The following is a 27,227-nucleotide window of genomic DNA, read 5'->3' on the forward strand; positions in this document are numbered from 1 at the left end:
AGCATAATTAGTGACCATGGCTATTTCATACATGACTTGAAATCTTAATTCATGTAGCATGAGACACACCAGTGGTACGTGGTTGGTTTATTTTAGGTTAGTTTGGTTTTGCAGCTTGTGCCAGGCTGAGGGGAAGGTGCAGAGCCTTGTTCATGGCGTGTCCCGACATGCCTTCTGTGCCGGGGGTGCTTTTGGAGCTGCGCTAAGCCGGGTGAGCCCCTTGCGTGGTTACCGCCTCTCGTTCAGGGTGTAGTTTGTCTTGCACAGACTGCACCACCCGACTGGATATGAAAGTTGTATCAAGTCACGCTCTACTGTTTTAGTTCCTTTGTAGGGGAGGGCTGTTGGTGTGTGTGGCTCTACATGGTGACGGTGCCAGGCCAGCCAACAGGTTCGGGATTGTTGCTGTAACCTTAAGCATCCTACGACATCTGTTTTCTTCCAGATTTGAAGTATCGTCTGTGAAGTAAAAAACTTCCTGGAAAAATGGAAATTGTGTGGAAGATTTTTAGTTACAGTGTCTGTATGAATTACGTACATACATACTTTTTAAAAATACATTTTTTTCTGAACATATTTCAGTTCTTGTGTCACATCAGAGTTATTTAGTGGGATGTATCGTATTTAATGTATAGAACAGAAACTTTTCCTTTAGCTCCACTGCCTTTTTTACATCAACTGTTGCCATGTTTAGCAGTGGAGAAGTAACATTGATGCTCTGTTAGATGTGCTTAGACTTGCACTGTGACGATTAGTGATTAACCTTGAGCCCTTTGTTTCCAATTTTTTAAAAATGTGCTTTTCATCCTCTGATTTTAGTGATTGCCACAATTTTTCTTTTGTATTCATGTGTGCATATATTATATATGTGGGAATGGAAGGAAGTGAAAGCAGATAGCAGACTGGAATTTTTCACTTAAAAACAGCAAAAAACCATTTGACTATGGAGGCTGTTATGGGATTCAGGCACAAGACAGATATGATTTAAATTATAATTATTTTACCCTTAATTTCTGGATTTGAGTTCAGTTTTTCCAGTGCAATTGTGAAAAGTAACTAAAATGTGCAGTTTGTAAAGGATGAACTGCCAAGTTGCATTTTATAGGAATTTTAGGGAATTCATGTGGCAGCATAACTGTCATTCCTCTTTTTCCTTGTTGACCAAGGAAGTCTGTGTCTGCTGTTTTGGTAATAGTGGGAGACTGGGAAACAGCTGTAGGAAAAGAACACTGCATTTAAATCTCAAGTGTTAGAGAGTAAGTCTGAAGACATGTTGCATGTTGTTTTTTATTTCTGTGCTGGGATCTGGTTCCCCTTCTCATTTGCTTTTTTAAAAGAAAAAAAAGACTCAGTTCTTTTTATTAACACAAGTAGTTTTTTACTTCTGAAATCTAGGTAAAGCTTGAGAGTTTGGCTGTTTGTGCAGTTAAATAGCTGTAAGAGTTCAATGAAGAAACTGAGAAATGGGCAATTAATAGGACTTTGCATGTTGGATTGTATTTGTAGGCCATTTAATCCACTGTTCTGTTCTTGAGGTGGTATTTTTATTTGTTTTAAACCCATACAAATAACTACCAATACAGGAGGTAACAGTGCTGCAAATAAGTGTTTGGGAGACTAGATCAGAGAACTGATCCAGATCAAAATTAACACTGATGAAGGAAGGGGCTTGTTCTTCACAAGGCCAGTGAAATGCTTGTGCCAGCACGTGGGAAGAGTTGCTAGCACAGAATCATAGAATCGATTGGGTTGGAAAAGACCTCTGAGATCATCAAGTCCAACCCTTGGTCCAGCTCAGTGGATCCAGCATGGGGGTCTGTCCATTTTAGGAGTGCCTGAGGAGTACCTGAAGGAAGGGACACCTGATGGTCTGCAGTGGAGAAGCTTCTGACATCGTGCTGTTGGAGTTAAATGGTTGTGGAATGGTGTTTGTTCATGTGGAGTTTTCTTATGCGGCAGTGAAGGGTGAAAATCCCTCAGAAACACACATATGCAAAAAAACCACTGAAAAAACCCCAAACCAAAACCTGCACGTTTGTAAGTGCACCTTTTTATCCCAGTACCTGCAGATGTTTAAAAATCTGATGGTAAGTAGCTCATCAGCTGCAAGTCCCCAGCTTTGCTCCTGTCTGGTACCTGCTGTTAGACTCTTGCCACATCAAGAGTGGCATAGCAGAGTGTAGTTCCCTCCCTGTTGCAGTGGTGACTCTTTCATAGGGAGAACATGAACAAACCTATTGGGGTCTGCAATAGTCACCTGCCATTTGACAGTGAGAAGAGATTTTTTCCTTCTGTGATATTTGACTGTGTTAGAAGTCATGTTAAAGCTGGGGTATTTCAGAGTCAAGCAAGTGCTCTAAAAGGGTCTCCATTTTCTGACAACTCAGTGTCCAGGACTTTAGGAAAATCTACATATGAGTGAGTTAAGTAAGTGACAGTAGACAGAGTATTTTGTAATCCTTTTTTATTTTGGATCGATCTGTGTTAAAAGAGGTAGTCTTAAAAAATCTGTGACAGCTTCTGTGGCCATAATATGTTGAAGTACACATTATATTCATTTATACAAGAAGAACAGTGGTGGTTGTTTCCAATGTACAGACAATTTTGAATTAAAATGTATAGAGTCAGTACTTACATAATCTAGATTACTCTATCTTCTCTGTAGGTAGGAATTTGTTTATCATTTCAACAGTTACATTTGAATGCCAACTGCATGTTTAAACAAAGCTGTGGAGAGGAGTGTTGGCCAACAGTTTTCTTTGGACATGCTCTCTACTTTCAGGCATGTCTGAGTGTTGGTAAAGAAAGAGAGGATTTGCTTTCTCTTAATATTCCTAGAGATATTTATGTGTGCACTTAGTGTAAATCTGGTTTGACTTAAGTTTGTTATTTTGCCTTTTTGATGGGATTTCAGCCAGTGCACAAAAGGAGCTGCTGAAGCTGAGGATATCCTCAGTTTTGCAGGCAAGGATGCCACTAATCTTTTAACTTACAGTAGTTTAAAATGTGTTGGGGTGTTTTTGTAAAGCAGAGCTTGTTTCAAAGTCCTGAATTAGGAATTTTTATTAAAAGCATCTAACTGTAGTTTTTTGGGTCAAATTTGGGATTTTTTTTTTATGAATGTGTCTTTATAAGAAGAGTGAGATTATGTGAAAGAACAAGTACACGGACTTGCAGAATCATAAACTCTGACTAAGACTCCTTCCAGAGATTAAAAATAGTGCTGTTTTTCTTTTGCAAGTGCAGTGACTTTTTTTCGTAATATTTGGATCAAATGGAAATACTTAAAAGCTGTCTAAATGTGTGGTAGGAGGTGATACTGAAGGAAATGCTGTACACCTTGGCAGTGTTAGGATAACAGTTGGACTCCATGATCTTAAGGGTCATTTCCAACCTAAGTGATTCTGATTCTGTGAACTGTAGTGGCTGGTTTTAAGTCTTAAGTTCCAGACTCAACAACCTGTATATCAAAGTTGATTGAGTCAGAATTGTATGTAAGACTTGAAGGAAAAAAAAAGGCTACGGAGTAATTGTGGGATATTAAAATCAAACTTTTCTTCTATGGCTTGCTTATTATCTTGAGTTAATATTTTGTGGGTGAGCATAATTGTTTTGATAGCTAGCAAAAGGACTATGTAGTATTCTCTATGTGTGCAGCAGCAAGTAGGGATGGGAAGAACTGACAACTCTGGAATGCACAGCTGATTCCTCATTAAATGAGGAGGGTTAAAATGACCCTTTCCCTGTGTGATGGCTGTTGTCAGCCTTGCCTGCAAGGAGAGGAGCTGTGCTGTGCTGAGGTGCAGCGAAGTGTAGCTGTGTGTGTCTGATGCTGAGTGTGCACCGTACACTGTTGTTGCTCTGTGGTGCTTGTTCTCCCAGAGCTGCCTGCGAGGCTTTTGTAACGATTGGGTACTGGGGACCTTTAGAGTGGTGGTGCATGCAAATTCCTCCTCTGCATTTAAATATTCAAGTGTCTCATTTTCTCCTGTGTCTCTTCACTCATTTTAGGAAAGACCGGGACCGGGACAGGGACCGTGATGACCGTTCGAAAGATCGTGACAGGGATCGTGACAGAGATAGGGATCGTGACAGAGAAAGGGACAAGGAGAAAGATCTGCGACCTTCATCCAACTCTACATATTATGGGGCTGCTGGGTTACCAGCTATAAAACCAGCAATGATTCCACACAGTATTAACCCTTTCACAAATCTGCCACATACACCACGATACTATGACATCCTGAAAAAAAGGCTACAACTTCCTGTCTGGGAATATAAAGAAAGATTTACAGATATTTTGATTAGGCATCAGTCATTTGTCCTGGTTGGAGAGACTGGGTCTGGTAAAACAACACAGGTAAGTTCTTACCTCTATGATACTGAATTTTTTCAGGGTTGAGGCTGTTGCTTGTTGTGTGAGTGCATGAACCTTGCTTTGATTCCTTGAAATTCACTGTGTAAGAATACCTCCCAAACTGTAAGCTAAACTAATTTCATGAATGTTTTATTTGCTTTAATGAATGCAAAAGTGAGAAGAATCTTACAGCATATTTCTCTGTTGAAATCCACTACTGTTCCATGGCCCCTGTTTCTATCAGGCTTTATGATTGGTAGAAGAAGAAGTGTACTAGTCCACTAGTTTATTTAGCTGTTTGTGTAGGTAGCAGCTGCAAAGTATGAACTGTTTAGTGTTTTAGGAAACTTACTGCTACAGATATAAACATCATAGGAAATGAAATGTCAGATAAAATTATGTCATTGTATTGGATCATGTCTTTTGGTGACATTCAGACTTGAGAGGTGTAAAGACTTGTGTTTCCTTGGGACTGAAGTTTCTCAGGTCATAGAGCTTTTCAGTATAGTCTAAGATAATTTTTCATTTTGAGTAGATTAACAGCTTTAAAAGTTTCTCAGCACCAAAAATAGTGATAGCAAATGTGTAGGGCCTCTTTAACCCTTAAGGAGAAGATACAGGGAATACCTGTGTATTTATAGGACAAACCTGTTCAAAACTTTATCCTCTGGTTTGCTATTTAAAGTCTCTGTGGAAAATTGATGTAAAAAAGTTCGTTCTTCTGTAATCTGATAAGTTCCTTTTATCTGGGCAGAAAATAAAAACTGAAGGGTATCTCTATAAAATGGATTATAGCTAACTTAGGCTGAGTCTTACAGACTAAGAGAATTTTTAGTCATAAAATTTTGGATGTTGAGAAAATGTGAAGGACATAGTAGTACATTGGGTACCTTTTATAGCTGTGCCTGAAGTATCTGAAATTATATGCCCTTCTTGCTGCACATTTTAGGAATCAGTGTCTTGTTTAGAAGGTAGTGTGACATTATCTGTATTGCTTTTTTAAAGTGTGTAAGTTCAGACCAGGATTTTACAGAATTCTGCAGAGAGGTTTGATTATGTAGATATTTGGAAGATACAGTATTCGGAATATTTATGTAAAAAAAGGTGCTTATCTACATGAAAACAAGATTACTTGTTGTATTATCTGAAAATTCGAAGATTTAAAGGTTATGTGTTCTTAATATCTATGACTTATACTTCAAACCCATATTACTGTCATGTCATTCCAAAGGCATAAAGCTTTTCCTGCTCTATCTTAACTACTTTAACCCTTACTTTCTGAAAGGACTTAAGAAACCTAAGACATCTTTCCTAAAAATGAGATTTAAGCTACCCAAAGCACAGAAGGTGTCTTGGAAGTTTCCCTGCTTCCTCTGAGTTTTCTCTGTGAGCTGGTAGATATGTCTTGAAACAATTGAGAGTGTCTGTATAGGAGCACAGGACTGAAAATTATCTGCTGCCACTTAATGAAAACCTTTGCACCTGAGTCCCATCCTTTTTGTGATTAAGTGCTGTCTTAAAACTTGCAGGGGTGTGGTTGTTTTCCTTCTCCTTAGATTCATTGATCAGAGCAAGATAAATATGTTCTGCCATTAAGAAACCCTCTAATGTTTAAAGTGCAGGTCTATATAAGTTATTACTACCATCTTGATACCAATAAAAGCAAGCATAATTTGAAAAATAGTTATTTCCAAAATTACTATCTTTCATTGTGATAAAGTCTGTATAGTAGTAGATAATCCTTTTGATGGTGAAATGCTGCCTGTCACATCCCTTCCCTGATGATTGTCTGCACCTCTTCTATGAAGGTCGGCCGAAAGAGCTGGGGTTGTTCAGCCCAGCTCTGTGCAGGCTGGCCTGGTAGGTGGGATACCTCCCCATGACAGGAGTGTTGGAACCAGATCATGTTTAAGGTCCCTCCCAACCCAAACCATTCCATATTTATGTGCACATTTTCCTTTAGTCGTGTAGGGCACCTGGATTTGGAAGTGCTTGACTTAGACTGAAGGTGAACGTTTTCTCACTTGTTCCACATTGGCCTAAATCCCAAAGTACTGAAGAAGTTTATTGGAAGCTAAGACATTAATTTTCAAGTCTTGAGCATATGCAATGGCTTATTTTGTATTTTAAACTTAGCCCAAGTTAACTGTTCTTATTAGATGTGCTGTGAACACACTCAGTGGTGGAATGGGTGTGTGGAATTTCTCTTAGAGACATGTTAATTACTTGCTATAATTGCACTCCCGTACAAATGTGGGATCATATGTGGTGCTGGTATAATTTCACAGTCTTTTAGAAAGAATGGTAGAGTAGCATCTCATTTCACTTGAGAGTCCTTAAAGGTGTGGAGCTTTTCTTGGCAGGTGGAGTTCAGAAGCAAAGTGAGTAAAGCGTAGTCCTTGTCCTTTGCAGTCCACAGGAGAGCTGGTACAGGTTTTCAACTAATGAAGATTCTAAGAATTCTACCAGAAAACTTCTAACAGAGAATGTTTTCAATAAGTCGGGAAGGCTCACAAAAGCCAGAATGGTAGTGCTCTTCCTTCTGTTGCCCTGCATTCCTTTCAAATAGGAATTTCCTTTGACTTTGAAGTAGTCTTCAACAGTCTGCAGTCATTTATCCTTGATCTTAGAAGCCACTGTATATTTAGACCTTACCTCCTTGTGTTTATGGAAGTTGTATTTTAAAATATCTCTCAAGTGCTCAGTGTATTTCTAGGCATGACTGAAGCAGAATATGCAGTATGGCACAGTCCTTTTCCCAAACATTTGTATGTGTTTCAGAGCTGCACAGGAAGAGTATTAAAACAGTAGCCCATTTCTTTCATTTGACAGGAGTACTGAAGGTTTGCTGTTTACTGGAAAACCACTTTTAAATTGCTTTTATTTCCCTTTGCAGTGACCTGACAGATCTGCTGGTTTAAAGTTTATTTCAAGACTTGCTCTGTTCAAATTCCAGAAGCTTCACCTAATATGCTTAAAGTTGAGCTGTTACTGGGACTTGAGAAGCAAATTGCTTTCTCTGTGCTGCATATTAGGGCAGCCATGTATGTGTTACATGGGTTTGATGTTGCTGCTGTTCAAGAACTGCTGCTGGTTTTAGTTTTGAATAGGGTTTTCAGAAATTTGAGTTGTTACAGCAGTCTAATTGTTTCCTGTCATATTTTGTTTCTCTTTGCTTTATTTTTCTTACATTTGTAATGGAAGTATATTCATCATTAAAAAAAATTCATTAGGCCACACTTGTCTGCTTTTGGGTATGTTTTAGTGTTCACTTAAGTCCATTTTGCTGTGAAAAGACAATATTCAAGAAAAAAAAATTTCCTCATTTGAGTGATACTGCTTTCCCTGTTACTCCTCATTGGTACAATGTATAAATGGTATGTTTGTTTTTCCTCCATGAGCTTTTAAGAATACTTGAAAAGTAATTCCTAAGAAGGAGTGGGTTCTTTTGGTTTGTAGGCTTGGAGCTGGTTGTGCCTGATAGGAGATGTTTCCTGATAGTGTCACACTGAGAACATGAGAATATTCTATCTTCGTCAAACTGATACTGACCATAGGAGTTCTTCTGAATAAAACTTCTTACTTTGAATGATTTTTACTGTTTCCAGATTCCTGACAGAAGCAGAAAACTGCTGACTGATAAAAAGAGTGTTAATTTAGGAAGGAAAGCATAGGAGTTTCATGTCTGGTTGATGTAATTTCAAAAGAACAATAATTAACCTAATGAACATAATTATTTATTCATTTTATTTCTCGTGCCTCCTGGTTAAGACAATTTTTGTATCACTGAAACCATTATTTTTGTTTAAATATATTTCAAGACATTTCTTTTTAAAGACACAGAACGCAGTTTGCTCACTGTAAAACTTTAAGCAACAAACTGTGCTATGGATCTCAAATTTTGAGTGTGTTAGCTTCAGTTTTGGTTGCTTTGGAGCATGTTGGCTGCTGCTGAGGATCTGTATAAGGTACTGATCTAGTAGTGCTGAAATGTACTGTCAACCTGTGTATTATTTCCTTGACACGTGCATGCTTAATGTGAGTGTGCTTTGTTTAGTGGCATTAGGTCAAACCAGTCTCTCTGCTTTGGATTTTTTGTGCATGCAGTTGGATCAGCATGAAATTCTAACTAACTTTTGATCCAGTACAAAGATTACAGGTTATATCTGTCCATTTGAAGTGTGTTTGTAACTGGATTCTTGCAGATCCCTCAGTGGTGTGTTGACTACATGCGCTCGCTGCCCGGGCCAAAGAGGGGTGTGGCGTGTACCCAGCCCAGGCGAGTGGCGGCAATGAGCGTGGCACAGCGTGTCGCTGATGAGATGGATGTCATGTTGGGCCAGGAGGTTGGGTACTCCATTCGATTTGAGGATTGCAGTAGTGCAAAGACCATTTTGAAGTAAGTATGGCAGCTCTCAGTAAAGGTGTACTCAGAGATGGGGTGTACTCAGGGTGGTGAAGAGTGTGAGCAAAGGTATAGAGGAGTAACAAGGGAGTGAATCTATGGGTGGGTACTTACTGTGTCTGAGTGGGGAAGAGCAACGGGAGCTGTAGCATGAGGTGAGAGAAACCTCAGATGTGAGGCTTCACTGGAGTTGGAAATGATTGATTCTTCCTAAGGAAATAATCCTATGGAAATTAATTTTAAATGATCCGTAAAGAAGAAGGTGATATGAAGAAGTATTTTATAATTAAGGTGCTATTCAGAATAAAGCCCTTCAGCATGCCGTTTCTGTTTATTATGCATTCAGCTGATGTTCTTCTGTGGTATCTTCTACTCAGAGTACTTCTTGTGAAGTTCAGTAGCTTATTTGAGTAAGCAGAACTATGCAGTGTTTCACTGTTGGCCTACACCTGGCTCTGGGGCTCATAATCCAGAGTATTTTAGTTGTTGACTGCTCTAATTCCTGTACTGTGTTGGTGGAACCAGGTGCACTAAATATGTCATTAGCAGATTACATTCAAAGTGCTTGGTTAAAAACACCACGTGGTGTGGTTCGAGGATTAATGCTTTTCTGTCAAAACATCTATTTGCTCTGGTTGTACAAGTAGTTGAAAGATTGGAAATAAAATCAACGTGTAAAAAGAAGTTAAACTGAGACAAAAGCAAAAAGTGAACAGATATGTACGGACAGAAAAGGGAAGTGATTATTGCAGAAACCGTATTTTTAGGATTTCAGTGCATGTTTTCCCATTTTCTTTTTTCTGTCTCTGACTGTAGGTGTGGAAGTCAGCCAGTAATAGTCGTATAAACTAGTTATAAATGTCACTAAACAGTGTTTCCTGCTCTGTTTTTGAAGCTTACCCGCCTGTAATCCCAGACTTCACTTACACTCTAAAGTAATTTCTGTTTGAAATCTTAAAAAGGGGTTGTTACCCTGTTGAAAATACTTTGATGATGTTTCTAGTTTTTAAAAGTTGTTTAAAAGTTTGGTTCAAGCAATCTAATAAATGAAACAGAAGGGGATCAGGTTGACTAAAGAAAGTTGTTGAAATGGTTTCTGTTTGTGCTCAGGTATATGACTGATGGTATGTTGCTCCGTGAGGCAATGAATGATCCTTTGCTGGAGCGCTACGGGGTTATAATCCTTGACGAGGCCCATGAGAGAACACTGGCTACAGATATCCTGATGGGAGTTCTGAAGGAGGTTGTAAGACAAAGATCTGATTTGAAGGTCAGTAATGGTGAAGTCCAAAAGCATCCCCTTTCTAATTGCAGGCATACTACACAAGGTATGTCTGTGCTTGCCATTAGCTGAGTTCATAGTTCTTTTTTGGTCGATGATAATCCATACCGGAAGGATAACCCTGGGAAATTCTTATTGTATTGAGGAAGTTACTAGAAAAAATGTGGCTTAACCTCATGTATTGGACTAGGAATTTTTTTTGACCTTTGCAACAAGAGTGCTGTATTCAAGTGATGAAAGCATGCTTGACAGTTGTTTGCTTTCTTAAAGTTATACGTTGAATGCATAATGTTTCACAGATTCCTGTTAAACCTTTTGAGTAACTTTTCTTTTTGTTCTCCAAACTTACAGGTTATAGTTATGAGTGCTACTTTGGATGCTGGCAAGTTTCAGATCTATTTTGATAACTGCCCTCTTCTAACCATCCCGGGTCGCACCCATCCTGTGGAGATATTCTACACTCCAGAGCCAGAAAGGGACTACCTTGAGGCTGCCATTCGAACAGTGATCCAAATTCACATGTGTGAAGAAGAGGAGGGAGATCTCTTACTCTTTCTTACTGGACAAGAGGTACTGTATTCCCGTAGAGAAACTATATTAAGTGGCTTGTAGCCTGAAATGTTTAGTTTCCTTTTCTAGTTTATCATTTAAGTGGCCTGAGGTTTTTTCCCTGCTCTGTGCTTTGAGTCCTTCGACATTATACATGTCTGTAATATACATGTGCTATGCAAGCCCTCTCTTAAGTGATGGCATGTTTGGTTATTACTGATAAGGTCATTCTGTGCACTTCTGGATGTGGATTGTACAACTCACCTGAAGAATAATCCTTTGATTCGGCTACTTGGCTATCAGTAGTAGTTTTAATGAGAATACTTAGGGTTTGGGGTTTTTTTATTAATAGCTTTGGGTATTAGGCTGTAGACTTTATGTACCACAAATTCAGGGAGTTATATCTCAGAAATGGACTCAGTGCCTTGCAAAGGGGTATTGTATTAAAAGCACTTAAGCTAAACTACATCAGGGGATGAGGATTTTCTCGAAATCTTAAATACTTTACTTGAAATGAACTGGGGTATTTTTTTAGTCCTAATCTGTTGCTTTGAAGCTCTCTTGAGTATCCTTATTAGTAGACTGAGATGGAGAACAGGTAGAAAACCTATGTGAAAGGTTTGCATTGTGAAAGTTTGCTGGACTTTGTCAACCTAAAGTCTGGTTTTGGTAGGGGGAGAAAGGCAGGTAGCAAAACGTTATTCCAACTCATTCTGAATGCAGTCACTCCTCTTGAAAAAATGCATTTCAAAGGATATGGAACAATTCGATGTCTTCTGTTTAAGCATACAGACTTAACTATGCCAGGCAAGGAACGTGGTACAAATAACTTGTACCCAGGCTTCTTGAGTAGATATGTTAGTCATAAAGATGTTGTCTCTTAGGTGAGTTTTAAGAGATTTGCTTAAAGTGTTATCTGACAGGTCATCTCCTTCTTTGAAAAACCAAAGCAACGATGGTCACTGTAAAAGCAAATACTCTGGCCTTTACATTTGTCCTTATTTGTTCAGAGTATTGCTCTGAGTTAAAGGACAGGTAGAGAAAAGTACTTCAACAGTTGTGGTTTTGAAACCTGCCTCCTTGGTTTTAGCTTGTATTTGTAGTTCAGACTAGTCAGGCAGATAAATGTGTGAATTAGTGAAACAGCTGTTGCAAATGGGTGAGTGAATTGGTGGCAACAGAAAGGAACCTGCTGGCCAGCTGTTTCAGCAGGTTTTGTTTTTCTCACCAGGATGCTAAAAATCAGGCTGGTCTTTAACCTTTCATGAAGCACAAAGACTTGTCCTTTTGATTTACAAATGATGTCCTTGCTACATCAGTTGCTGTGTGTTACTCTAAATAGCCTGTTACAGCAGTTGCAGCAGGGCACAGGGTGTCTGTCTGCCTTGGGCAAACGGGTCCACACCGAACTGGTCTGGTACCTGCCCCTGCTACAGATGGACTCTGTTCTTTTGAGTTAACAGGTTCTTTAGTTTCCACTGGGTTAGTTTACAGGACATAATGTATTATAAACAAATCTTAACTAAAATCCTGCACATAGTACGTGTTCATATATGTGCATATATGTAAATATGCATAAATGTATCTAACATGTTGTATTACTGAATCACTTAAAACTTGCCACCATTCTCTGCTCTGGAGTCTGGAATTCTCCAGTCCATGTGTCAGGCAGTGCTGCTTTCCAGGGGCACTGGGGTTGGTTCTGCCTGGAGCTGGTCTGAATTTGGCTGGTTAGCATGAAATTGAAATCTGATTCAGCTTTTGTGGAGAAACTTTGAAGTGTTTTGACCATTTTGATTAATGACATTTTGGGGCCTCTGCTGAGCCTCATAAAACAATCAGCATATGTATCAGTGTTGAATCTGAAGTGATGGGACCTTCTGTACTCTCAAGAACTGGAAAGTGTGCTCTAGGTACCATGGCCACAATGTGCTTCAGGTTCAGGAGTAGCTGGAAATTGGTTTATGTTGTGCAGAAATGCTTTGTAGTTCTTGTAGATTCTTGAAAACAATATGAACAGGGCACGAGTTGATTTCTTGTCAGAAGAATTTACAAAGCCAAATTATGTTGTGGAAAAGGAAATTGTTTTAGATGAAACTATGCAAGTGTGAACTCTTCCGAGTGTGAGACTACAAATGAGTTGTAATTGCAGTGGTCTAAGGGAGAATGAGGGTCCTTATTGGCTGTTGTCTTCACTTTCCACTGAACCTGAAGTAATTTCATATGGGAGTTAAGATGGATAGCGGGTAGTACAGATTAGTTAAGACAGAGTTGATGGTGGAGATACTAGGGAAGATGGTGTTGTCATGCCCAAAAAATTAAAAGATGCTTAAATACATTTAGAAACTAAAGAAATCTGAGTTGTATAAGCCTGTTACTGGATGAAGATAAAATTGTTGTTAATGGTGCAGAAATAAGTATTCTATAAAAACTTCCTTCCTCAATCCTGAAAGGAGAAAGAGTATATGATTATGTTGCATGAATTGCTTTTCAGTCTGGTCTATCAGAAAGATTCCAGAATATGGAAATAATGTTTACATTTCATGCCAATATTCTAAAAAGTATAACCTGGGTAGCTGTAAGCCAGGTTGTCTTGCATCAGTCACAGACAAAATTGGAAACTCTGACAGGGAGTTTTGTTCACAAAGGAAAAGCATAATTACATTTCAGTCAACATGTCTTTCTTAGACAATAGGTGTTGTCAAACTTGTTCTCAGTCATTGAGATTACAGATTTGGTAGTCTAGTTGTGTAGCTACACGTTTGTTAAGCTTGACTTTAAATGTCTCAAGACTGGTTCAGCTGGAGCTGCTTTATTGTCTGTTGGTTCTGCTAAAACAGTATTAGATTTTATGCTCCATAGAGATCAGGATCTGAGAGTAGGTGTAACATCCTTAGAGATGAAACTTGTAGAATGGGGGAGGCTGAAATAATGACACAGAAACTGTATAAATTTATCTCATGTGTTTTGGTAATGTGGACACTTATGAATGCCAGTTGTGTTCTCAGTCACCCCAGTGTCCTTTTCTTATGAAGCCAAATGCATTGTTACACATTTATGAGGGAGAATCCAGGCTGCATCTGGAGATTTGAAACACAGATCAGCAGTGTTGTTTGTGATTGTCAAAAAATACACTGAAAAATGTTGCTGAGAAGCTCAGTGTTCTGAAAAGGCTTAAAGTGGTACTGGTAAAACTAATGTTAGTGTAAAGAGTTGCAAAACATTTTTGATGTTTTTGATTGAAAGTTTTGTAAATGAGGATTTACTTTAAAGGCACAATTTTTTTATCACAGTGAGAATACTTACACTCTGAAACTGAATTAAAATAGAGACTTAGGAGGAAATAAAGTAAAAATTGACAACTCTTTTAGTCTCAGTGCAGTAATAGAATGAGGTTAAGGCAGTCTGTTCTGGGCTACAGTGAATGCAAGTTGTCTTGTTTAGCCTCACATAGCAAGTATTCAGTTGGATAGGATAAACTGAAAGAATAATAGTACTAATTTTGTTCAAGTGCTGAAGGGAGGAAGGTTTTTTGTTCTTCATTCATTTGAGATGATGTCAAATATTTCAGAAGATGAGCTCAAGAAGATCCTGAATGTAGGAATTATGCAGAGAAAAGTTCAGTTTTGACTTCACAGAGCAGTTCTAGTTATGGTCAAGTGTTGGCTTTTTCCATGTATTACTTTTTTGGCCAAGTACATACTTTTACAAAGTTTTGTTTTTCCAGATTTGTATTCAGAAATCTCCTGAAGTGGTGCAGCTCTTGGTGCCAGTTCTTTTTACTGCTGTTTCCTCATTTCAGCTTGTAGCAATCTGCTTTCATTCGTGGACAAAGAAAGGGAAGTTTGTGAAGTCTCGTGCAGGTTTAAGGACACAGCATTTCTAGAAGGTTCATGGCAGCAAAGCCAGCTGTGGCTTTCTGTGCCCTGCCTGTGATGGCAGTCGAAAGACAAAGGGGCAGGCTAAGGTGTCTGCCAGATATTGCTAGTTTGCACAGTACTTCTTATTTATGCATTTGTTTCTCTCCCTTCATACTCATTTTACACAGGTAAAGTTGCCTTACACTTTTTTGACATTAGTTTCCTTCAAGTTTAACAGTTATGTCTACTTGACTCATCCAAGGTGAAGCTAAATCTAACTGCATAGTGTAGCAGTTGCTCTGCTGTGGATAAGACTGTCATCTCCTATTTAAAAGAGCTTCAAGTATGTTTTAATTGGGGCAGTCTTTGAAGTTTTGCTCATCCCATGAGATTCTTTAGGTGTACCAAATACAGGGTCAACTGAAAAAAGGGTTTCTGAAATAATGTTACGAAGGACCATGTTTACAAAATCACTGAATTCTGTTTTGCATGCCCAGTGCTTAAAATGGCATCACGAGGCACCATCTTTTTGTAGAAACAGTTTCTGTAAGGATGAGAAGTTAAGATCTAAAGATGGAGTGGAGCCTAAACAGCCAGTTAACTGGTTGTTTGCATACACCACTTGGGCCTGTGAGTCAGAGTGAATGCCAGCACTGGAAGTGCTTTGGCTCAGGGTGACTTGAGATCCATCATTTGGTAACTGCTGCTTAGTATCAATGGAGTTTCAAGCCTCCTTCATGGCACCGTGGATGAATCTTGCACACAAGTGAAATGGAAGGGAATTCAGGTTATTTGCAAGAACAGTGTAACTCAGTAACTTAAGACCACAGAGATGTTCAGAGGACTGGGAAATGCTGAGAGAACTGGGGTTGTTTGGCCTTGAGAAGAGAAGGCTCAGGGGAGACCTTATCACCATGAGCCAGTACTTAAAGGATGGCTACAATGCAGATGGAGACTCCCTTTTTACAAGAAGTCACATGAAAAGATGAGGGGTAATGGATAAAGTTACTCCTGAGAAGATTGTGATTAAATACAAGAAGAAAATTTTTCTCTGTGAGAATAATCAGGTATTGGAAAAATCCCTGAAGGGAAGTGGTGCATTCCACAGCATTGGTCACATGGGATTTGGCTGCATAGGGTGCTGGGTCATCTTGTCCAGACTGCGCTTTTGCCGAGTGTGGCTGAACATCAGCTGGGAATTGCAGTCCAGGTAAGCCCCTCCCCTTCTGTCCTGCCCCACTCTGGGACAAGAGGGACAAAGGCAGACACTGTGGGTTGAGATACACAGAAAGAAAAGAGTAATGGAATAAGAAACGCACAGTAACAGCAACAGTATTAATAACAAAAACGTGCAAAAGAAGAGGTGCTTTACACACAGAAGGTGTTCACCTCCACTCAGTAACACGTGGCTGCCCCGACGAAAACAAGATGGTGGGTGCTCTCTATGACTAGTGCTACCTGAGGCAGAGACGAGGAAGAACAACGATGGGCAAACCCTAAAGAGCTGGATTGTCCTTGTTGCACTACCCACTTCCCGGGCCGCTGGGTTTGGGCTTGCCAGCGCTCTGTTCGTGGATGGCTCTGCTGAGCTGGGCTCACACTGCTGCTCCATTCCTGGACTGCTGGGGGTGGCTGGGTCACGCTCAACCACGGCTTCGTTCCCAAACTGCACCACTTGCCTTGCCACTGCTTTTTGGAGCCACATCCTGCGTGTGTTCACTTTTCTTGGAGCTGTGGCCCAGCTGCGTTCCCTGCTGAAGCTGCATTCTCTGAGGAGTGGGAAGGAATGGGTGGTGGAGGGGCAGAGTCTGAAGCACTGAGAGCCCGCAGTGCTGCTGCAACCGGAAACTTCCCCAAGGGAGGGAAGGAACAAATGTGTGCTTTGGTGTGGATTTGCTTTTTTCTTTCCCCTGCATCCCTACCCACCCCCAGCGACAACATGGATGGTATGGAAAGCTTAGAGGTGACCTTGTCACTGTCTAGAACTACCTGAAGGGAAGTTCTAGCCAGGTAGGGGCTGGTCTCTTCTCCCAGGCACTCATCAATAGGACAAGGGGGCACAGGCTCAAGCTCTGCCAGGGGAAATTTAAGTTGGATATGAGAAAAAAATTCTTTCCAGAGAGAGTAATCAGGCATTGAAATGGGCTGCCCAGAGAGGGGGTGGATTCACCATCCCTGGGTTTTTAAACTGAGATTGGACATGGCACTGAGTGCCATGGTTTGGTAAAGGGACTGGAGTTGGACCAAGGGTTGGACTTGGTGATCTTGGAGGTCTTTCCCAACCCAATTGATATATGATTCTATGATGTGAACAGCATTCCAGGCACGTCTGTGTGTCTCTAAGCCCCACACCGCTGTGGGCAAATGTGGGACACCTGGGAGTGGTTGGATCAGATAATCCATGAGGCCCATTTCAACCTCATGTCCTGCGATTCTATGAACTGCATTGCTGCTTATGTTCCTGGTTTCTTTCTATGTTTGTGTTTGAGTTTTTTACTACCATTCAATGGAACCTGTAGTGGACTTGGTAAGAATCATATTTTTTTCAGGGCAAACTTGCTTCTTAAAGATGTGGTGAATTAATTCAATATAGGCAACTGCTCCCGTAATTTTTTCTGTTGCTATTCTTCCTGATGGTTGCCTTTCAGAATGAACACCTTACTTTTGACTGCAGAAATACCATCAGAGGAAGAAATGGAAGTGAATTTCTACTGAGCATTCATCTTGAATGTGTAATAAATACTTTATTTTCAACAGCACATACAGGAAAAAGTGATGTGCATGATCAGAAGCAAAATTAGTGGTTAATTCTATACAATATGTGGTTAATTCTATACAACTCCTTTTAGCTGAACTGCTAATAATATGTTCAAATCTGTAGTATTTTATGCAGAGCTAGGGAATGTTAAGTATTGGAGATGATAAAAAGCATGGAGATGTGGTATTGAAGGCAGCTGATGAGGTGTTGGCTTGTGGTTCAATTACTTCCAAGTCTCTCTCTGCTGTGAGGAGCCGGTGTGTTTCTGAATTGAACTGGCACAGACAATCTTTAAGTCATACCTGTAAGATTTTCAGTGGTAAGACTTGAAAAAGTGGTATTTTTTAGGGGGAAAAAGTGAGTGTTGCTAAATACTACTCAGTAATACTAAATCCTGTTCATATTTTCAGTCTTGTTAATATTTACTAATACACATTGAAGGCAGGAATGGAGTGAAATTAGTCCTGTAAATGGTAATCTTGAAGTTAAGCCACAGCAATACTATCACTTCTGTCCTCGTGGTTTAAAATACTGACAGCTTTTCGTCATGTCTTCCCGGATAATTTCTATTGCATTAAAGAAATGGACTTCTTAGAAGACCTTCCCCTGCCCATGCTGTCCTTTGAGCACTGGGAAAGTTTTATGTTTGCTTTCTACAATGAGTATTAAAAAGCAAACTTGAGTGTAGGGATGACTGTAAGTGCATCCCTTAAGGAAAGCAGTTTAGAGTTTTCCCTTAAAGAGAAGAGAGCTACCTGGAGTGTGCATGGGGTCTTGTAGCCAATGAGGTGCTTCTGTATATGTGAGGTGAATTGCTTAACCGGTAATGTCATGACATGTTGGATGTGAGAGGATATAAAAGGTGTGGATGTTACTGAGAATACAACTAGAATTACTACTACTTCTACTATTGGGAACTACTAGGAACTACTTTTACAACTACTAGGAACTACTACTACTACTACTATGAGCTGTGAGGAAGCTGTTTGTGAAACTATCTTGAATAAACTCTCTTGGAAACTCTTAAGTTGTAAGCCTTCTGATCAAGCCTTCTGATGCCTGCTGTGCCTGAGCTCTTCTGACAGTCATTCACGCTGCCCCCTTGATCAGGATAAGGGCAGCCCCTATAAATGGTGACCACCGATGTAGCCCTATACTTGAGCACTGTTAGAATTAAAAATTATTTAGTTTTACAAGTAAAAGGGGTAGAAGTGTTTTTTCTGCATGTTCTGTTACGAGGAACAAAAGCAGGACCAGACAGCACGAGAGCAAGATGGAAGATACGGAGACAGGCTGTGAATGACAGTGACAGTTTTGAGCATTAAAGAAACTAACCTGCACCTGCTGCTTGCTGCATATTTTGGGTACTGTTAATAGAGTAGTTAATGCTGTTGATAAGTGTGTATGGCTCAGAACTGCTGTTTTGGCTTTTGCTACTAGTATGTGCTTTCTCACTCTGTTTTGCTGGAGCAAAAGTATTGCTCTGTGTCAGCTCGAATCATTTAATATAATCAGTTATTTCACCTCAGATATATTGGCCTGCTGTGAGAAGGGGAGAATAAAAATCCATGCTTTTAATTTCTTGAGAGGCTGATATGAATTGGAGGAATTAATGTCTCTGTCCAGAGGATGCCAAAATGGAATATAAGCGACAATCCTGGCATTCTAAGAGTTCAGAACTCCTTTTGTCAACGGGCTTCAAACTCAAAAGTTCAAGAGTGCTGCTGGTCTAGTGGACCCTTACAGTTCTAGCTGCAAGGAGGCATAGCTTGAGTGAGAGGAATAAAAATTAGTGCATCCAAGGGTTGGGTTTGCCTTTTTTTAAGGCACTGGCCATCAGCCTGCCTTTTCTTTGGAAAGTGGGTTAAGATGGAGTAAAATCCCTGTCAGATTCAGGAGGCATAAGGAACCTACTTACTGTTATGCGAAAATATAGATGGCTGCAGTTCTGTTTCTAATAAAGTGGAGGGAAACTCTGCACCCTGTTCTGGCTTTATTTTCTAAGCAAGACACTGCTAAATGTTGATTCCCATGCAACCTTATTCCTTGTTGAGATCAGGAAAGTTCCATGCACAAATGGAAGTTGATATTAAAATCCTTTTTGGGGTCTTGGAATTACTTTCTGATGCTTGAGCTCCTGAAAGAAATCAGCCTAATTTGACAGGTATTCTAAATACTGAGCACCCGTTGTTTGAAACCAAAGCAGCCTGCTCAGGATTTTGTCTAAAACCATTCTTCTTAATTACACACATTTTTGGAAGGAACACTTTGCCAATTAGCCTAAATTTGATTTAATAATAATAATCTTGATAAAACTATTTTTCCGGTTCCAGGTTTTTTTCCTTTCATGAGCTTGTTTTTATTTAGCTGTAGGCACATAATACAAATTGTTGACTCTCATTTGGATGTTGAGATCACTTTGTTTTTCCTGGTTGAAAAGTATTCACCACCCCATTACCTCTTTGATCACTTGTATATCTACAAAAAGAAATACTTTGCTGATTCTTGTCTGTCGTTGGAGCATTTCCAAGGAAAATCACTTAGGCTGTTGATGGTGTGGAAGAATGTTGAGGACTCCATGTTAACATTCAGAATGGAGTTCTTAACTGCTGCTTGATTGTAGTTTCTAAAGTGTTTTAGCTAGCTGTAGTTACTGTCTGTATACTGTGAATTTATTTTGTTTGGATCAACAAGTTTCTGAAAGTTTTCAAGTATTTAGGATGACTGGGGCAACTCTGATGAGGAGGTGTTGTGAAGTATAGATGTGTTGTGGCACTTGCAGCTTGAGATAAATGAGTGTTTTAGCTTGCAGTGTAACCTTTCCCCTCTTTGTGGTCTGTTTGCTGTTTACCTTTTGGGAGTCAGCTCTTTTTAAAATGAGTGCATGGATGGACAATTTCATTGCCTGTGTTTTCACTGAGAAGTATTTCTCAAGACATTAGTCCTAAGAAATCTTGTTTGTGAGGAACTAGGATCAAGTGCAGTCAGTAACTTCAGCATTGGCCAAGTTTCATACTTTGTGCATGTTACATCTTTTTTTGATTAAGTCTGAAGCAGGCCTTTGTGTTGATGAACTGGGCAGACCTGGGTCTCAGTTGTTTGATCCTGTGTCTGTTCCTACTTCCCATACCCTGATATCCAGTCAGTGTGATAGTTGTGGTTTTGAGAAGTTTTACAGACATAATCTAACTGGAAGGCAAGCTCACTCTACCTTCCTGTTCATCCACCTGAGAGGAAAAATTCCCTCTCATGTGCAGGTTGATGGAATAATCCCTCTTCAAGGAAGGGATTTTGTAATGGATTTGTTTAAAGTAGATTGTGTGTGTGTATTTAATGGTGTGCAGTGTGGCTTTGGGTTTATGCTTGCTTGGTTGGTTGGGGTTTTTCGTGGTTTTCTGTTTGTTTTTTTAAAAAAGCCTTCCATACTTGAGTTAGTTGGAACCATTGAATTAGACTTGCTGGATCTTCAGAGGATTGTGCCCTCAGCTGTGTCTCTCGTCTCTGGGTTTGAATGTCTTCCTGTGATCCAAATAACTCTAAAACACTTAAAGGAATCCTTAACACTTTAAAACTTCTTACCACGCATTTTCTTTTTAGATTGTGTACTTTGAGATAACCCTTTTGGTCATCATCTGGTTGGTTCTGGTTATAGTTAGATCATAGAATACCCTGAGTTGGAAGGAGCCCAGTAGGGTGATCAGACACCAGCTCCTGACCCTGCACAGGTCGCCCCAGGGATCGTGTGTTGTGCCTGAGAGTCTTGTCCTCTTGAACTCGACAGGTTTGTTGCTGTGACACTTCCTTGGGGCAGTCGGTGTACTGATAGTCAATATGCTGAAGTAGATACACTGTTTTCTGTCAGTGTGGTAACTAAAAGGAAAATACTCTTCCTTATTAACATTACTGCTATTAAAGAATTCTCTTTCACTGTTTAGATGAGCAGCGGTGGCTCTTGGTGTCTTGCATCCTTTCAGCAGTGTATGATGAGAGGTCTGTAGTTACCTCTGCAAATCTGCAGAGAGCGATGGCTGTATTTGCACTTGTCATCTCTATATTGAAGTCTCATAATGAGTCCTGATTAGGGATACTTTGAAACTATATTGTGAAACTCTAGGGAGAAACAGTTCTTTTATCTCTTTTGAGAGATGATCACTGACTGTGAACATGTGTCCCGAAGAGTGTAGTGACTTCATTTATCGCTGCTTGCTTGTATTTTACTATCTCTTTAAGTATAAAATTGTCCCTGAGTTTCTAGTCATTATTGCTGAAGCATCCTGTGCAGCATCACAGCTTTCACAATTCCACAGTATAATCTACTCAAATTCCACAAGCAGTGTAGTGACCTTCAGACCAGGAACTAAGCTCTGTGCTCTATTTTGGTTTGTATTAAGTATTTAACTCCCTTTTCCCTGGGAGGCTGTTACTGAACTTAAATCAGGAGAACACCAGGTACTGACACCTGTGTAAAGAAGTAAACCAGTAATGGCCATTCCATCTTAGTTTCTGTTATACCCCCTACATATTACAGAGATGTTTTGGATTTGTGGGCAAAGTGCATCTTTTAAACAAAGGGATTTTTTGTAAATATCTGCAACTTGTTGAAATTGGCAAGGCAATGCCAGAAAGCATTAGGCTTACTCTGAAAAGGGCTCTGGAACATCGTGGAGGGAGAGCCTGAATTTCCCATGCTTACATTAATTACATACACCAATCAATACAGAACAAGTATTTGTTGTGCTTTAATACTTAATGCAGTTGTGCTGAAAACTTAAAACTCTGTAAGAATAAGTGAAAGACACAGAGTTGGTGCAGATCTGTCTGAATTTATGGTTTCTAAAAAGGAGATTGTGTTTGCTTTTCAATTACAGTTTAAAGTAGTAATTTTACAGGGCATTTCGATTACCAGTTCCATGTATTTGCTGTAGGGTGTTAAACATCACTTCACCTTCAGCCCAGTGAATCTGTTGTGGTAAGGGAGGTCTCACTCTTTTCTCAGAGTGTGTTGTAGCTGTTTTTTTGCTTTGCCTGCTGTTGCTTCTTGCCATGATGACTTCATTCTCCCGTCATTAGTTCAGCGGGGAGATCAGTTGTTGGTCGCTGTGCCTCTTAGTTATGCCAGTGGAGGCTCTTGTTGTGATTTTTAAATTGAAGTTAATGAATGGTGTTACTCATTAACCTAAATTTCTGTGCACTTCAATTTACATCAAATCTTGTCATAACTATAGGTCTCTATCAGCCTTAAACGTAGTTGTTTTAAAACTAAGTGGAGTTATGAAATGATTGGACTGTGGTTAACTGCTTTGTATGGTAAGAAGGAAAGACCATGGTTAAAAAAGGCATGAACACTCTTTCGTCTTCGGAGTATTTCATATCCTGTCTCAAGCTTAAATGGCATTTCAGTTAAGGTAAAATCTGAAATGTGGAATTAAGAGGTTTGGTTTTGAGCATCCATGTTTATACTGTCAAGGTGTTTGTTCTCATTAGGTAACAATGAAGCAAATCTTCCACATAATTGCATTAGTGATACGTGACATTAAAGCTTAATTGGCTTATTTTAAATATCTTGCACATCCGTTTTTTTCAGATTGTGAAAATTGAAAAGGTCATGAGTGCAGTTTAATATTCCAGGGTGAGAGATTTCAATTTTAGTACAATTTGTAGAGATTTAATTAGGAAACATGACTAAAAGAAAAAGGATGTAGAATGCAAATTAGGCTGTTCATTAGAGTATAGAAGCTGAAACATCTTGAAGTATTGTGGAAATGTGATTGCACATTCAGTAAGCACCTTGATTGATTTTTTTTTAAGTTAATTTTTAAAGTAGAAGTTATTGTAATTGTTCTTCAGGGTGTAGACTTCATCTAGTTGTCATAGGCACTCTAAAATAAAATGTGCTTCTTTTTTCATGGAGTTCTCTTTTAACCAGTATTTTTGTTTTGTAGGAGATTGATGAAGCCTGCAAGAGGATAAAACGGGAAATTGATGATTTAGGTCCTGAAGTTGGTGACATCAAAATCATTCCATTGTATTCCACCCTTCCTCCACAGCAACAGCAAAGGATATTTGAACCTCCTCCACCAAAAAAACAAAATGGAGCAATAGGAAGGAAGGTAAATATTACACTGTTTGAGTATTCTGATCTGTAAGTATCTATTCACACTGGTGTGACCAATGAAATATGAGTTTCAGCTACTTTAAATATATTTGTACAGTAACAAGCAGAAGTTTTTATCACGTTAGAATTTTTACCTAACTTGGAATTTGTTTCTCAGTGTAAATCTAAGTTCTGTCTTCCATCTGTGTAAGGCCAGGATGTTGTGGTACCACTTTGATCTGACTGAATGGAAGTACCATTCATACAAGTTTCTCATGAGAAATATGATTTATCTGGAGGGATGGGATTTTTTCCCTAAGTAATTATTTTAAGTGCTCTTTTTTTGAAACAAAATGGACCTTCTCTTCAGGGGAGGTTGTCAGCCAGGTTTGGTCTCTTTGTTAAGGTTTTTGAGAAGGTGCAAGTTAAAGCAGGTACGTTGAAGTTGGGGGTTTGTGTTTTCTGTGGTAGTAAATGAAGAATTGAGGTTCTGTCATTGGGCAAAATGGATTGAGAAACTGAAAAACCTGAAATGGCAGAGTGGATGTTCTTCATACAATTAACATGTCACTGCTGACATAAACCACATTAGACAGGAAGCCATATCATTATTTCTCTAAAACTGAACGTTGGGAAGGAGTCGTGCTGGAGCTTCCTGAAATTAAACTCGTGCTCTATGAAACCAGCAATCACAAAGCCAAGATTTTGAAGGTCAAAAGCTGATTCATACCAGGTGCACTGGGCAGGATTTGTTCTTGATTATTTGCTTTTCTGTGCAGTACAGTGCATAGAGAATACTAGTGACAACTTTCTAGTGTTCTGGAAGAGCAAATCCCTCAATAATTTTAGTAAAATTATCATCCTTTTCCTGCTGAAGTTGATTACAGAAAGCATTCGGTCAGAAATCTTGAAGCTAATGCTGCAACAAGATTGTATTAGCAAATGACTTAAATGAATGAAATTGCTCTTAAGTAATGACCAAGTGATAGCTGTGGATTTCATTAAATTTTCATTACTGTTTATGCCCTTCAGAATAGGCAGGTTTGGTTTTCGATGTGAGAGGATAACAAGTGCAGGATGTGCTTTCATGGTGTTGAACTGACAGAGCCAGTAGAGCCTCTGAGAGGCTGCACTCTGGGTGTGGCAGCTTTTTCACTACTGGAAAAATGGTTATGCCTCAAAGATACCAGCTGTAGGCACAATACATGGGCAGGAGACTCAGATCAGTGAAGTTACTTTTGCTCTTCGCCTGCTTTGGCTGAAATGCTTTTAGTGTTTGTGTTCCTGAGGAATGTAGCTATGAGTCAAAGTGTGTCTGTATTGTAAATTTGTTTAAATGTTGGTTTCAGTTATCTTGATGATAAAGATCTGTAAGGAAAACCCAAGTGTTGCTGTATCTTAGAGCCAGTGTCCTCCTGTGGGAGTCAAACCTGGGTTCCAGAGCTGCTGGAGAGCGCTCGCAGTGCTCCGAATCCTTCCAAAGGCTCTCATGGCCATGAAAATACAAGTGAAGTACTTGCAGTGTCTGAATAAGTGTCTCCTGAACTTTAACTTGGTGCAAGGGAGGGTACTGGAGATAGTGTGACATCTCACAGTAGTAGTGATGGTAACAGCCAGGAGTGATACAGCTGGATAACTTGGCACTTTCTTTTGTCCTCTGACTTTTTCTATTTTTGTGCCATGTTAAAGGCTCCTTGTCGTGTCTTATCCCTTCTTTTCAAACCCTGTTCCAGTTTCTGTTTCAGCAGCCCTAAGCATTGCTAGTTAATATGTGTGCAATCTGGATATATTTTTAGATGCAGATGCTATGTATATTTAAATATTAAAAATAATGTGTTTAAATTCATCTCAGTAACTGCAACGCTGCAGCTAAAGCTAATTTGGTACAACTTATTTTATGTAGTTCAGTGCTAATTTCACTTGTTTGATTTCCTGGTAAATTTGTACCTTGATTTAGACTTGAAAGATGTGGTGTACTTTCAGCAACTTTTTTTTAACATTTTCACATTCATGAATTTTGGGTTTTTAAGCAATGTGACATTAACAAATGATATCTCTACATGAAATAGAATCCACTGTATAAATACCTTTTTTCCTTCTTCCTCTGGAAAGTTCTGTGGGATTCAAGTATAGATTAGGTAAATTCAGATACCGGTTAAATTGCTGCTGTCCCTTTGTGGACTGAGCATGCTGACAGTGTTGAGTTATTGGTGTTAAAGTGTCCTAGTAGAACTCAGTGATTAAAAGCAGGACCAAAACCTTTTGTCGCTTCTGTGAAACTGGTATTGGAAGAGTCTGTGTGGATGGTCCTGCCCATGCGCAGATACAGGGAAACCCGAAACCTTTCATATAAGGTATACTCTGTAACAGCAAGCTCAGTGTGGGTGGATTAGCCTTTAAACGTGGGAGTGTCAGTTTGATTTGCATATTTAATGCCTTGCAATTTTTTTAATGAAAATGTGTTGCGATTTTGCACTGAATTGCATTTATGTTTGTGGTTTTTATACCTGTGTGTGTGTTAATATTTGCAGGTTACATGAGAATGAAATGTGTACAGGATATTTTTGTTTGAGGAGTTCTAGGTAACACATCGTTTCAGGGTGAAAGGCAGTAATTCCAAATTAGTTGCCAATTTTTTTTTCCACCAAAGTACTGCTTTCAATATATCATATTGTATAGCTTAGACCTTAAGTCTGCTTCAGAAGAGACAAGCTGAGTGTAATAAGTAACTGACTGGCAAAGCAATCAAACAGCAGGATGAAAATCAACAGGATTATCAACCTAGTCCAGCCACTGCCTTCATTGCGATACTGGGCAAAGTTTTAGGGGTGTCTCCAATTCTAATTGCTAAACTGAGAACAGTGATGACAGAATGCTCTGAAATTAAGTCGTTTTGATGAAGTGCTGAACAAGTTTTGGGTCTTTTCTGAGGTAGCTGGTTAAGCTTGCCAGTAACGTGATTCACTGTGGTCACTGTTGGGACGAGAGCTGATGATACCTACAGACTGTTCCACTGCATCTCTGGACATGAAGTTTAAGTGGTGGCAAATTAAGCCTCAGAACTCTGATACCACCTCTAATTTTTGCATGAGACTTAACCTTCAGGAAGTGTATAGAAATCCAAGAATGTAATGTTAATGATCTGTAAACATGTTTGAATATCTGGAGATAGAAAAAGTTGAAATTAAATACACATTGTTCAGGATTTTAGCTGGAATGTATTGATAACTACTTTATTTCAAACCAAATAAGTTACTGAGCTAGTACCGTTTGTGACCTTTGATTCACTATTACTTAACCAGTTTGCCCTGTTTAGGCTTTCAAAAAAAGATAAAAAGCTGGAATTAACAGAAGCTGCTAAAGGAATCCAGTGTAATACATTATTTGTACCAGACAAGTGAGAAAAATTTTGAATAGTGGTTTCTTAAGTGAAATTCTTGCTCTTCTGTTACTTTTTCTTAAAATTAACGTTTGTTATGTTGTTAATAGACACACGGGAGCAAAAACAAAGGACAAAAATTGTTCTTTTTCACTAGAAGTTCACCTGGTTGATTTCAGATCATTCTGTGAAAGTGTTGAAATGCAGCTCTGGTAGTTATTGATGCAGTGAAGGAAAGTTTGCTGAAAATTCTTTATGCAGAGACAAGATCAGAGCTGTTCATCTTCCCGATGAAGTAGTTTCATTTAATTGTTTGGTTTGTTGTTTTTGACAGGTTGTTGTGTCCACTAACATCGCTGAGACATCCTTAACAATAGATGGTGTTGTGTTTGTGATTGATCCTGGCTTTGCAAAACAGAAGGTAAATACTATTCCGTTTTCATTTTCTTTATAGTAGGAAAGATGCTGGAATATGGTTTGCTCAGGTAATTCTTCCCTTTGTAGACACTGCTAGGTCTTGTTCCACTTGAAATCTTGAACTTG

General features: G+C 39.3%; 1 protein-coding gene across 1 annotated transcript in view; it reads left to right on the plus strand.

The window, feature by feature from the left end:
- The window catches only part of DHX15 (DEAH-box helicase 15), a 52,215-nt gene that overhangs the window by 1,911 nt on the left and 23,077 nt on the right, over positions 1–27,227 (plus strand). The window contains exons 2-7 of the mRNA XM_071556699.1: positions 4,012–4,360; positions 8,563–8,756; positions 9,873–10,032; positions 10,396–10,614; positions 23,154–23,321; positions 27,019–27,105. Of these exons, the coding sequence (XP_071412800.1) occupies positions 4,012–4,360; positions 8,563–8,756; positions 9,873–10,032; positions 10,396–10,614; positions 23,154–23,321; positions 27,019–27,105 (1,177 nt within the window). The remainder of the gene's footprint in view (positions 1–4,011; positions 4,361–8,562; positions 8,757–9,872; positions 10,033–10,395; positions 10,615–23,153; positions 23,322–27,018; positions 27,106–27,227) is intronic.

The sequence above is a fragment of the Pithys albifrons genome, chromosome 5 (genome assembly GCF_047495875.1).
Source record: "Pithys albifrons albifrons isolate INPA30051 chromosome 5, PitAlb_v1, whole genome shotgun sequence".
Lineage (NCBI taxonomy): Eukaryota > Metazoa > Chordata > Aves > Passeriformes > Thamnophilidae > Pithys > Pithys albifrons.